At 39.4% G+C, this 13304-nt stretch overlaps 1 protein-coding gene across 1 annotated transcript; it reads right to left on the bottom strand.

The window, feature by feature from the left end:
- Window positions 1-5954: 5954 nt before the first annotated feature.
- On the bottom strand, window positions 5955-10275 carry LOC143221488 (myrosinase 1; the record flags this gene model as incomplete). The annotated part of the gene is made up of 6 exons (XM_076446924.1): window positions 5955-6066; window positions 6495-6736; window positions 7077-7227; window positions 7966-8642; window positions 9964-10094; window positions 10169-10275. Coding segments are annotated over 6 exons (1420 nt in total), but the record flags the coding sequence as incomplete, so codon positions are not given.
- Between the last annotated feature and the right edge of the window lie 3029 nt (window positions 10276-13304).

Genomic DNA, 13304 nt, shown 5'->3' with positions numbered 1-13304 from the left:
TGTTTCAGGTTGAAATTTTCATTTCATTTTCGCCAAATTTTTGCACGTAATTTCCGGATAAATAAATGTCAAGTGATCTGAATGTTTATAAAATATCTTTCTCGTTTTTTTCCTGAATTCTTTTTTATTCGCAACCGCGAGCACATTTTTTCGTTCTCTCTGTGTTCGTGTATGTATTTTCTCGTAGCTCATACAGATATCAGGGTGTACATGCACCAAGCAAGGTTGAGGAACACTCGAGAAGCTGTCCATTACACCGTGCCGGTTCTCGGTTCGTCGGTATTATCGGATCAAGAATTTCATTGAAGACGCTCAAGCTTGACGGTGTTGCAAATCGCTTGGATCTCGAAACGTTGACGGGAGACCAGCTGGAAGCTACTATTCGAGAAATGATAAGTAATAAAGAGTAACTCCGTGTCGGGGAGGAGAACTTTTATGGATGCTTTTACTTTGTTGAATCAAACCGTAGGGAAGAAGATTGTCTGACTCTTATTGACGCACGTCGGGAAATTGGAAAGATAAAAGAAAGGGATGGAATTTTCATCTTACCAAAGATTTCGCGACACATCTCTGGTATAATAAACAGACAAAAATTCCACGCTTGATATTTCCAAAGAGAATTCCCTGCCGTTTCCGATCAAATCTTTTCGATTTGCATAAATGATTCGTGGATAAATATTTATCGTTGTCGTATCGATCTTGATCGATGAAAGGAATGAATATGTACTTACATAGTCACTTCGACTTTTTATTACACAAGTTTCTATCACACATTTTCATTTATTATTACTTTTTATTACTTTTTATCTACGCAGTCGTCCTTAAGACACGTGTTAAATCACGAAAGGATCCGTTATTCTTGTAACGAATATCTTTACTTCGCATCAAACATCGAAGCAAAAGCTGTTGTCTGGTTTCGTGTCAGTTCCGTCATTTTTCTACGCTACCCGGATATTTCCTTGGCGTCAAAGACGCGAGGTATATTGATTCTCCTTCAACGGATCGCCGAGTGAACTTTCGCATTCGCGAGTTCTATCCTTGCCTAATTCTTCCAGCTCGTCGCGACTTTCCGGATACAAGGAGAACATGATGAAACTTGGAAGGCCGGTTAACGACGCGTCGTACCATCCAGTGAACAATCTCGTTTGGTGGACGAGTACGTGATCCGTGACGAGGGCGCTCCGCATTTTCATAGCAATTTGCTTGGCAAACCGTGCTACCAGCACGAAGACACGGATGCCGCGGCATTTTTAGCGGCCGTTACCTTTATAGTCTCCTCGATTGCGCTCGGAATAAGTAGGAAACTTCTCGCACGCGTTCGCAAACTGAAGTGGAACACTTTTGTGGATCAGACACAGAGTTAGGTCAGTTGATCGTTCGAAGATGGCTAATGTCTGATGTCTACGATGCAAATTTTCCTTCGTTCCATACGTACCAATTTGAAAAAAAAAATGAAACAATTGCGAAATCCTTGTTTCTTGTTTAAAAATAATACCACTTAAAGAAACAGCGATGTCGTGACACGAAAACCAGCGGAAAATATTTCAAGGTAAATCGTGTTTCCTTATTTGCACTGTTTGCCGCAAATTACACGTTATGCTACACAGATGGTTATATGTATGCGTTAATTACAACGCTGTTATATATCATTTGGCCTTTGTTTTATCGTAAGTGAACATTAAGAATTTAGAGAGTATCAATTTTCTAATTATCCTTCTTCGCTCTGATATAAATAGGACTGCACCTAGTGACACCAAAATTAATTTCAATTTCCTGGAATATTTTTATTTAAGAAATGGAAATTGGTATTATTATTAAGATTTGGTCACTTTACGCACATGTTTCTGGGATACATAGGTGCATTCATCATCGAGATATTATCGTTCGATACTATTTCGTTATTTACCAATGAAATGCTGGACTCTTGCTATTCAACGTTTCCTCTGTTCATCTGAATAAAAATACCGGCACAAAGGTCGCCGATAGCGCCACCTCAGCTAGGAAAGAGAATCGGGAAGCCACTTCATCGCAGTGGTGGCAGAAAGATTATCAGAAACCGATAGAAGACATTTTCCTTCCTGCTCGAGTGCTTTCCGATGGTAGACCCGAAGCTACAAGAAGCTTCTTTGTTTCTGCGTTTGATAACGCGCTGTCCTCTTCCCGCTTATCCGCGGCGATTTTCCACCTATTCCCGGCCAGAGGCGAAGGCAAAGGTCTTTAAGAAATCGCGATGTCGTCGAACGATAATGGAGACGGTTTGTCAGAGAAGTATCGAAATCAACTCGAGTAACGGCGGTTGGAAAGGAGGAAGAGGCAGCGAGAATGGCGCAAACTGCTCCGGCCATTGTTTCCTACGATTTTCTCGCGGTTATTGTTTCGTACGTCGTGGCCACCAACTTTTGTAATTACACACCGCCTCGAGAACCTTCCCGGTGTCTTCAGACTCCTCCGCGTGTTTTAGAAACGATTCCATGGCATGTGAGTGGTCACTTTCCTCCACCGTCGACCATCGACCCTTCTTCGGTCGAAGAACTCGTGAAAACGATATAGTCTACGCAATATGACGCAAGTAAGACACGGTAAAGACAATTTAAGACGGTATAAAACAAGTAATACGACAAGGTAAGAAGAGAATTGCAAGATTCTATAGGTAAAATTAGAAAATAATTCAACGGTGTACACGATATGTTGCAATTAACCTTTTTATCGGAGATATCGACCCTGGTGGCGCTAGTGTGTTAAGTGGGACATCGATTTTAAACTGGCGAAACGCTTACTCGTGAAAAGGTTGAGAGCTTCGAAATGAAGTATATGAAGAATTCTTAAAGATTCTTTTAGGTTTCAGCGATTTTTGGAGAAAGTAACGACAGGAATTAATTTTGAAAGGTTGAAATACAGATTATTTTCACTAGTTCCAAAATGAAAAGATCGGGTACCAGATATTTCGACGAGTCTGGTAGTCCTAAAGATTAAAAAATTTAAAAAGATATTCGATTTTTTCAAGTTTCATGCTAGAACATCCTCTTATGTATTCATCAAGTCTGGTAGAGTTCTAAATATCGAAGAATTGTCAAATAAATTCGACTCTTTTCAAGTTTCACGTTAGAACACCTCCATTAATGAAGATCCAACTTATCCACGATTAAGATCCAAATTTGTACACAATTATACAAATACTCCTGTTACGGTAAAAGTTACTAACGTCACCAAAAGTTCCGTCAAAAGACACCTGTGCATTTCCGCTAATTGTAAAAGCACGGAATCAGGAACGAGCGATTTCGACGAGTTTCACAGCGGGAAAAACGGGAAAAGGAGTTCGATCTTTTTCGAGTTTCGTGCTAGAACACTCCCTTTAACGAATTAACCGGATGCAGCGGCACTTCTGGCCAAGTGGCAGGAATTTACCGAGTTCCGGGCACGCGGTGGATAGCTAATCCCTCGCATGGGATTGCAAAGCACAGATTTCCGGCCACTCTGCATATATTACGCGTACAGGTAATATTTACTAGCGGGAACAAGAGTTCTCGAGGATCTCCGCCGGCTTTAAGCTCGGCTGATTTTATTCTGCCCGATTTTTGACGACTTCCATGGCTCTCCGTTTGCATGGCTCCCAGCAGAAATCCGCCGCGGGCAGCGGAGGTATCGTAACTGTACGAAATGCCGGTCTATTATGTTATTTATAAAAGGGGAATAGACTCGCGAGGGTAAACGCAAGTGGCGCGATGTAAAATGCAGGATGGAACAAAAACATGGCTTCGGGAGCATTAAGCTTCGCCGGTGTTGAAACTGAATTATTCTTCAGATTCAGACGGCTCCTTTGTTACGCCACTTTTCTTTCGTCGATTATGTTGGTATTTTCACAATTTCACCTTTTATATCACCTCGGAATCACGTAACCTACGTTGTACCAGCATTTGACACTTCAACCGACTATAATCAGTTCCTGAAAGCGTGCAATTCGCTTCGCGCAAAGCGAATATTCTTATTTCGTAGTTAATCGCTATTACTTTATTCGAATGAACGAGTCTATTTATTCTGGGATATATCTAGTGTAAGATATCTGTTTACTGAGCTACAAGCTTCTCATTTCCGTCAGATATATTGCAATAGATAGTAATTAGTCAAACAAATGTATATAATATCATGTTATATTATATATGTGTTATTTGTGATATAAAAATTATGTTTTTATTATCACTGTATCGCTGCAATTATTACAATTATTATAAATTGCGTTTAAGTATACCACTGCAAATTTGTGGTTGTAGTGTCAAATTAATATGTGTACATATCTATCATGATATATACGAAACGCTGAATATGCGATGCAATTAACCTCGTCGCGATTAAGGGTGACCATAATCACTTAAAGCCGAGGTGGTTTATGTTCGATCATTATAGTTATCTGTTGGAATTTCGTATTGGTAAATAATCCCTATAGAACACAGTATAACGTGGCTTTTCTAGGTTGACTGTCGCGCTTGTGTACGATTATACAATGTTTCTCTTGCGAATTTATCACCGACGAAGATTAATTCGCGATCGATAGTGATTTTCGCCTCATAAATGTAAATCAAAGTCAGAGTGATCGCGAAACTCTATCGAATTCTTAGCATTAATAGATGTTGGAATCTACATTCTTCAATTTTTAATATTATTCGCTATTTCTCTCTTAATCCTATTTCACATGAGAGAAATATAAATAGATCAAGCTATTCAGCCATTTTTGTAACTCACGTGTGCAATTACGTTTGCACTAATATAAAGATTAACATTTTCATTCGAATCTTTGCAAAATGTTAAAGATTGACCAATAGAAGCTTCTCTTATCACGTCTACTTTCCTGATTTTCTCGATTTGTTATTAACAACGCGTTTTTCGAGACTCGGATAACGAATGACGCAAAATTCCTGACTGTCGAATCGTAATTCGCGATTCACGCAGGTGCGAGGCCAGCAGATAATTACGGGAGATGCCAGATTGGCACGGCGTGATCCGTTAGTGTCCTTTTTCCTCTTTTTCGGCGGCTGTCGGCTGCATAGGAAGCTGTATAAACGAGATAGGCATTCGTGCATTTACGAGTCGAACCTCAACCCCTTATCTCTACTCCCTCGTAGCTGACGCCTTATCACGCCCCCTGCCAACCCGATCTTCCAATATGGACGGGGTTAAAACGCAACATGGACGAACGCCCGTTGAATGAAGCTTCTTCTCGCGAGATCGATGTTGTTCGATGCTTCGCGGAAGAGAGAATGTAGAGAAACAATAAAACGAATCGTCGAGCCGAGGTGAAATTGTTTTCTTGAAATATCGTTAAGGATATATGGATCGATAAAAGATGCAACCCCTCGTTGATGGTTATAAAGTAATAAAGACGAACATATTTTGTAATTACCAGTGCCAGCTATGGAATATCGTTCCTAAACTCGGATATTTTCGAACGTTTAAAATAATTTTACGAGTATTTTAAATGTTTGAGATATCTCAATTACTTTTAAGAAATAATAAAAACGAACGAGAATAAAATGTTTGTATTGCGAGCTATCGACTATCGTTCCTAAACTCGGATATTTTCGAATGATTAAAATAACTTTACGAGTATTTAAAATGTTTGAGATATCTTAATTATTTTTAAGAAGTAATAAAGACGAACGAGAATTAAATGTTTGTATTAGAAACGTGAGTTATCGACTACTTATTTCTAAATATAAATTTACGTGTTGAAGAGTCGGATCGATATATTTTTGTGATCATTTTAATACTGCCTAACTTCTTCTGGGTATATGGAAATGCTTCGAGGAATTATTTCCTAAATTTTTTATTAAAATGATCGAAGTTGCGTATACAAGGCTCATGAATATCAGTTGATTTAGGATGAACAGATATTTCTATGTCTACAATCTATTGCGTTTTGTTACTTGTTTTTAACGAATGGTAGCGGATGTTGGCTTAATTCACTCGACCTTCCCGGATGCAATGACACTCTGCCACCAGGAGGCAGACTTCTTCAGCGTTCGTGGCCTCTGGGGGTCATTGAAGTCGACATGCACGATGCCGAAACGTTCGCTATAAATACAATTATTATTACTCTCTCATACCTTCATTTCTAATATTCAATTAATTCGTCGACGAGTGAAATTCCCTCAAAACTAAAGATACTAAGATATCAAGTTGATAAACACAGATTCACGTATTAATTATTTTTACTACGTATAAAAGCAAGTATTAAGCTGACTATTCAATCAAATTATCATCCTACAGATTACTCCTTTTCCTCAGTATAAATTCTCAATGAGCTCTCGCTAACATCCTATGCATAGTATTAATTTGTTCTAAGTCATTTCTTCTAGATCCATTACTTCATTATTATCATAGTCATTGACTATTATCCTGTTATTTACAATACGTCGCGATTTACTATACGCACTCCCCTATTCACAGTATCGATTTGAAGTTTACAGTTCTATAGATCACGATTGTCGTGAGATACTTACTGGTACCCCATGTTCCATTCGAAATTGTCAAGAAGCGACCACAGGATGTATCCTTGTATATTCACGCCGTCCTTATAAATGGCGTTAAGCATTTCTTTCAAGTATTCGCGATAGTAATGGATCCTGTCGTCATCGTTCAACGCTCCGTAATCTGAAACACCGTTCTCCGTGATGTACATCGGCGGGTTGCCATAATTCTCCGCCAACTGGCGAAGAACGAACCGGAAGCCTTCAGGTACAACCTGGAACGCGTCACTGGCGATTACTATACAACTAACCACTGGTTGCTAGTATGAACCGATATAAAAAATCTACTTTAAAATCGGAGAATAAAATATTCAGAGAGAAAGATAACAATCCGTGAATAAAATATTCAAAGAGATAGGTAACAATCCGAGAATAAAATATTCAGAGATATAGATAACAATCCGTGAATAAAATATTCAGAGAGATAGATAACAATCCTCAACAATTCTCAAACGAGTTTTGACAGTTCCTGACCTATTACAATTGTTCGTTCGAGCTCTCCTGAATCAAGATGGCGTGCAATCGGATAACAGACTCGAAAGCGAAAACGCATACCTTCAACCAGTCAGAAGCTGTGTGTTTCCAGAAAGTATCCACGATCTCTTTTACTCCTTGGTCATTCTCATGAGATGGCACTTTTCCCATAGTGCCAGATGTAACCAGTCTCGAGGTATAGTGATTGACAGCCAGGAAATCTGAGGTTCCTCTACGGCAGCAAACATTACACTCAATGTTTTATCGAGTACCATAGGTACACTTATGTAACAGTAATATACACACACATATATAAACGGTAATTTGAGATATCAAAGCAACGGTATCGATCAATTTCACACGAGGTCAGTTTGATTCGGGTTCGTTCACTTTCTGGCTATCGCAAACAATGGTTTCTCAGAAGAAACTCGAAATATTCGAGATGTAAAACAAAATTCGAATCAAATAATTACTAACAGTAACAGAAAGTAGTAGCTATTGAACTGACAATAAAATTCAGTGACTAAGGAAGTCAGACTGTGTATTACCTAAGTATTTCGTTCTAGCCAACTACTGTGTCATGATTTATGTAAATGCATATATTCTACAAGACTGGCCAGTTGACAGTCGGAATAGATAAAGGTAAGAGAAGTGTCACTCTCGATGTCATTAAAACTAAATACCATACCCCTAATTTCTTAGACACCGTTCTCGTTTTACGTTAACTAATTATCATAGATCCTAACATCATGTCAGTCCTTTATCCCTCTACCTAATTAAATCCCAATTAACTTGGTGTCCTATTCGCTTACCTCATTGCGACAGACATACTTATATCCTCATCTGTGACATTTTCAGCTAGCAAACTCTAATTATCCGAAAGATTTATCGTCCCACGCGAATTATCCCAAATATCCTTGCGAATTATCCGCATTCTTTCCAATTAACAGATTCCCAGCACATCCCATACCGTATGTAAGCGACCCAATCCGGAGAGAAGGTTGGCAGACGGGACCTGGTATAACCTTGCTCCATACTCTTGTTGGCCACCAGGCTCTTCATCAGAGGAGGGTAATCACCGTCCTTGGAGTAGATAGGGTGCATCAGCCAACCGGCATTGAACTGGAAGGAAGTCTCGACAGCGTCGGCATCCGCTGCAGACCTGGGCATGTAGGCTATTATGTTCAGCAGGACACCGACTTTGCCTTTGTACGTCTCCTTGAACTCGCCCTCGTAGATCCTGTAGGCTTTCGCGTGTGCCTTCAGCACGTTGTGCATGCACAGGTACTCGCCGAATCCGTGCAGAGTTTTCCCTGGTGCGTGTATGCCCGAGGAGTAACCGTTCTTGCAGATGGCGGTGGGCTCGTTAATCGGGATGATCATTTTCACCTTTGGCGCGTATTCGCGGAACACGATCCTCGCGTAATCCGCGAACCAGTCCACCATCTCGGCGTTCAACCAGCCACCGGCGTCTTCCAGCACTTGTGGATGATCCCAGTGATAAATCGTCAACATAGGCTCGATGTTGTTGGCCAATAGCTCGTCGATGAAGTCGTGGTAGAACTTGATGCCATCTTTGCTGATGTTGTTCGGGTGACCGGTTGGCAGGATGCGTGGCCAGCTCACGGAGAACCGGTAAACTTTGAACTGACAGAAAGAAGGATCGTTCGTATTACACGGACCCCGCTTTGGCGCCCAAATTCTGTCCGCTTTGGCGTCGTTAGGAACGGAGGATCGGGATGTCAGAGAGGACTTGACAGGGAGGACTTGACACCGGATTTCTTCGATTCTTTTAGACGATTATCTTCGTCCCTTTTTCAAGTGAAATTCGAGGAAATTACCTCCCCGCGTAAATGTCCGAGCTCGGTCCCAACTGAGACGATTAAGCGGGTAGTATTGTTTACGACGATTCTGCGTGAAACGGAGGATCGGGATGACAGAGAGAACTTGATACAAGACTAGACACCGGAGTTGACACCGGTTTTTCATCGATTCTTTTAGATGATATCTTCGTCCCTTTTTCGATCGAAATTCGAAGAAATTACCTCCCCACGTAAACGTCCGGGCTCAGCTCCGACTGAGACAATTACGCAGGGAGTATTGTTTATGACGATTATGCGTGAAATTCGCGAATATCCTGGTGGTAGATTCTAGCAGCGATGTGGGAAGATTGGATGAGAGCAATGGAAGACAGGAAGACGTGTCCTTTAGTGTGCTGACAGATGTCGGAGGTTAAAGAGAAATTTTGCCCGAGTTCAATTTTAGGTACGAAGTTTGGACCATTATACGAGGAAGCTATAAATATTATAGCCTCGCATTGGTATTGTTCCAAACGTGCAGACATTCGAGCTTACAGGATTATTTACGTTCGAGTTGCACGGAATTCTGTCAAGTCGAGCTCGAAATTGCGACGTGTCGCTGGAAACTCGACGCAGAGATTTTTAAATCGCGCAACTCCCCGATATGTTTCGGGAAACTTTGCTACGTGAACGTTTTAAAGCGTCCCGAAACTCAGGAGTGACGTTTTGACGTAATTCCGTGTAACTTGAGCTGTCGAACTTCCTACAGCAGCTACGCGTATGCACATAGTTTTAATGTAGCACTCCTTTTATATCAAATTCACTTCGTGGTTCTACCCGTTGCCAATTAATCCCTATTAAAAATTATCAATTTGTCACAGTGCGACGTTACTATTTTTCGAATTATATCCTATCTGCTTTTATCAGAGTTTCCCGATCTCATGGTTAGGCATAAATTTCGAAAATGTGTCATTTTTGACGACCCCACTCGATTGGAGTGTGAGAAACTATTTAGAAAAATATTAATTTAATTTAAAAAAATAATTTAATACTACCAAGAATTAGCGTAATTTAATATTCTGACACGACGCTTTGGAAGCTAGAAGTCTTCGGAAATTATAATTTCTGTCATAAGTGAATATGACTGATATGTCGAAATATATATTTACCCCGAGCTTCTTCAAAATGGCGATATCCTCCTTGTATTTGTAATAAGAGTCGGTGGCAACATCTCCAGTGTGGTTATTGTAAACGCCATTTCGGTTATGAGAGAACCGATCCCAGGTACTTTCACCTTTATCTACATTTTCGGGACGAGTAATATTAGAGAAGTTGGCAGGTTCGAAGGCGGGAATTTAAACTTGAGCAACCTACCGCTCACGTTCCAAGCTCCTTCAATTTGGTATGCGGCTGTCGCAACTCCCAGGAGAAAGTTCGGTGGGAACTGCAGGTTCTGCCCCGTAGATTCGCCACTTGCCGAGCTAGAAAAGACAAGCTTAAAGAAACTTACCGATCTATCGAATATCCAACATTCGAAAAATTCCTCTAATTCTCCTTGGTTTCAATCTATTTGGTTATTGACGCTAGAATCACTGATCGAGAGAATGCAAATGGTATTTAATTACTAGTTGGCTGAATAATATTGAAATACACGAATGACAATTATCGGAGTAACATCGCAGACGAGTTGGCTATGATCCAGGAACAGAGATTGTTAACCTCGTCTGTGACTATTGCGAGAATCTAAATGTTTCGACTGATGCAACAACGCCAACTATAGAAGATCTAAAATCAATAAGTTACCGACGGGTCAGTAAGAACAGAAGTGTTGCGAAGAAATCTACATTATCCCTAATTCAGATGGTGCGTAGTTTTTTATAAATAAAGGCTAAGTGACAAAATAAAAATAAAATTCTAAATTTGTATTTCTACTATTTTTGTCTAGCATTTCGAAGTAATTTTATCAAAAATAACTGTATGTTTTTAGTAAGTGAATGAATGCGATATTTAAAGCTAGTGATTTTGGCTTGGGTAATTCTAGTGTCAAAAGTTACGTACCACGAAAGTGTCGAAAGAAATACGAATCAATATATTCAATGTTTATAAGGAGAGACATACCTGTGATTGGTTAAAAAAAAATTGACGTTTCTTTTTTATCTATTTATTAAAATATTCCTAGTGGTGCTACTAATATTGAGAAATGCTCAAAAATACAAAAAATTCACGAATATCAACTATTTAAGTTTTCATTTAATAAATATATACCAAAGATCTTTCTCACTATTTAAAAAAAGAAGAATAAATCAATTCAATGTATAATTCTCTTGAAATAAATTTCTGCGAAAATCTATAATTTCGCGAAATTCAAAGTATATCTCTCCTTAAATACAACCAAATATAAAAACGCAAAATTAAATGAATAAACTAAATATTATTTGAAAATGGTAATGGAATAATTTCAAGAACGTATGCAAATGCCGGATCAATTTCCCTAAAGTGTGTCCGAATATTGGGTACTTACATTACAAGTAGGCAAAGAACGCCAAATCCCAGAGAGCACGTTGCGAACATGTCGGCTTGCAAACTATAAATGCATGAATAATTCTTATGAGTCGTTTATATATTTAACTTTCGTATGTTATCGAATCTTATTGATAATATACTTCGTGAAATGTTTATGTTTTTAACTGCCGACCGAGATACCGATGTCCACGATTGTAAGTAATTAAACACTTGCCGATTTTATCAATATCACTCGATATTGTTTATCGAATAATTCTTTATCAACCTCTCGATCACCTCTATGAAGTTTTCGACTCTCTCAAGTAGCTACTTATTTTTCAGATACATGAGAATAAATTATGCGACTTAATATCAGCATTAAGCCAATAAAATTGTACCGGAACCGATATATCACCGAAATCGTGTCACTGAAACACGAATATTACTACAGTACCGAAATCGACTATAAACACCACAACTGATACAATATCAAAATTTACTATAACCAAAATTCCAACGAATAGAATATCACCAATGACAAAAATAAATATCGGTATTTTTTAGTACCGATTTCTACCCATATTTATCTTTAATTACATCCCCTTCAGTTACCCTATTTTACCACAACGTATACAAGAACAAAATTGAACTTTCCTTAATCTCCACTACAAAATCCTTAATTCTAAACTTTCCCCAAAAAATAGAATCATAAACTTAACCGATAAGGACCCGAATAAATATACCTAAATATTTTCATACATATAACGACACGGAATCCTATCGGTATTTCTTTATTTCGGTTTCCGGGAGCGTTACAGAGATCTGTACAATACTTTCTGTACTTCGTCAGTATTTTCTCAGAGATCTCTGCAATAAATACTGCGTTCCCGGCCCGGTAACATTTTTCCTTGCGCGAAGATAATTGTCGCAGGTGTCGAGGAATTCGCATTCCTCGGCTCTCCGTTGAACGGATTAAACGGCGGGTAAACAATGGTAATAACGACAGATGAGAGGTTAGGGGAGAGAAGTAAGGCAAACGAACGCGTTTAAGGGGCATTCGCCGTTCCCGTGCACGGAATACCCCGGGAAAATCTTTCCAGCGGGAAATACGTATCCTGACAGGTAATCTCCGCGAAACATTCGGCTGCGAGGTTATATAAGCTTTGGATAGAAAAATACGCGGAGAGGTACGAAAACTTTGTTGCCGCGAGGACGCCACCTACCCGGGCCCCCCTTTCTGCGATTCCCTATTTTGTTCCCCGATATCCCGATACGAAATACGCCGTACGTTCGTCGTAGCCTGCCGGGATACGCAGCTTTACGACAGTTTGCAAAGAAAGTGGATCAAGGGTATTCTCTCCGCCAGGATAGGGAACATTATACGACCGACAGTCGGCGTATCACCCTAGGGGGATCCAGTCGGACATAATTCCATCACGCCAACGACAGTCATGCGAACGCAGCTTGCGGATAGAGGTTATACGTGATCGGAACACGTGTCGTCGGCCCCGATTGCGGCTAATATTCTGCCTCTAGCCAGACGGATAGAGCTCCTTTCCAAATCTGTTTTCTCCATTAACCCTTCGCACTTGACAGGCGACTGTCAGCCGCCATAAAATTTTGAAGACCCACATTAAATATTAAATTTAAAATAATATAAAAATACGCGAGATGTTGAAATGAAATTTTTGGGTTAGCTAGTGTTCGAATGTAGAGGGTTAAGAGTATAGTGCGATTTTAAGAATTTATGCGTAGTTTGTGACTACGAATGTAAGAGATATTAAAGGGGATATTAGATAAGATTGAAGAATATTGAATAAATATTGAATTTCTAAGTTTTTATGTCATATTGTATGATAAATTAAGTATTTGACCAGACACTGTAAATTTAAATTCCTTATCGTATTAATAATGATACTAGTCTCCCAATACACTGTATATAGACAACAATTCGTTGAACCTACTCTGAACTTCATAAATCTTCGTAAATTCCAATTAATAATAACGA

Source organism: Lasioglossum baleicum, unplaced genomic scaffold, assembly GCF_051020765.1.
Source record: "Lasioglossum baleicum unplaced genomic scaffold, iyLasBale1 scaffold2497, whole genome shotgun sequence".
Classification (NCBI taxonomy): domain Eukaryota; kingdom Metazoa; phylum Arthropoda; class Insecta; order Hymenoptera; family Halictidae; genus Lasioglossum; species Lasioglossum baleicum.
Note: the sequence above shows the minus strand (reverse complement) of the source record. Positions and strands in the feature narration are given on the sequence as shown.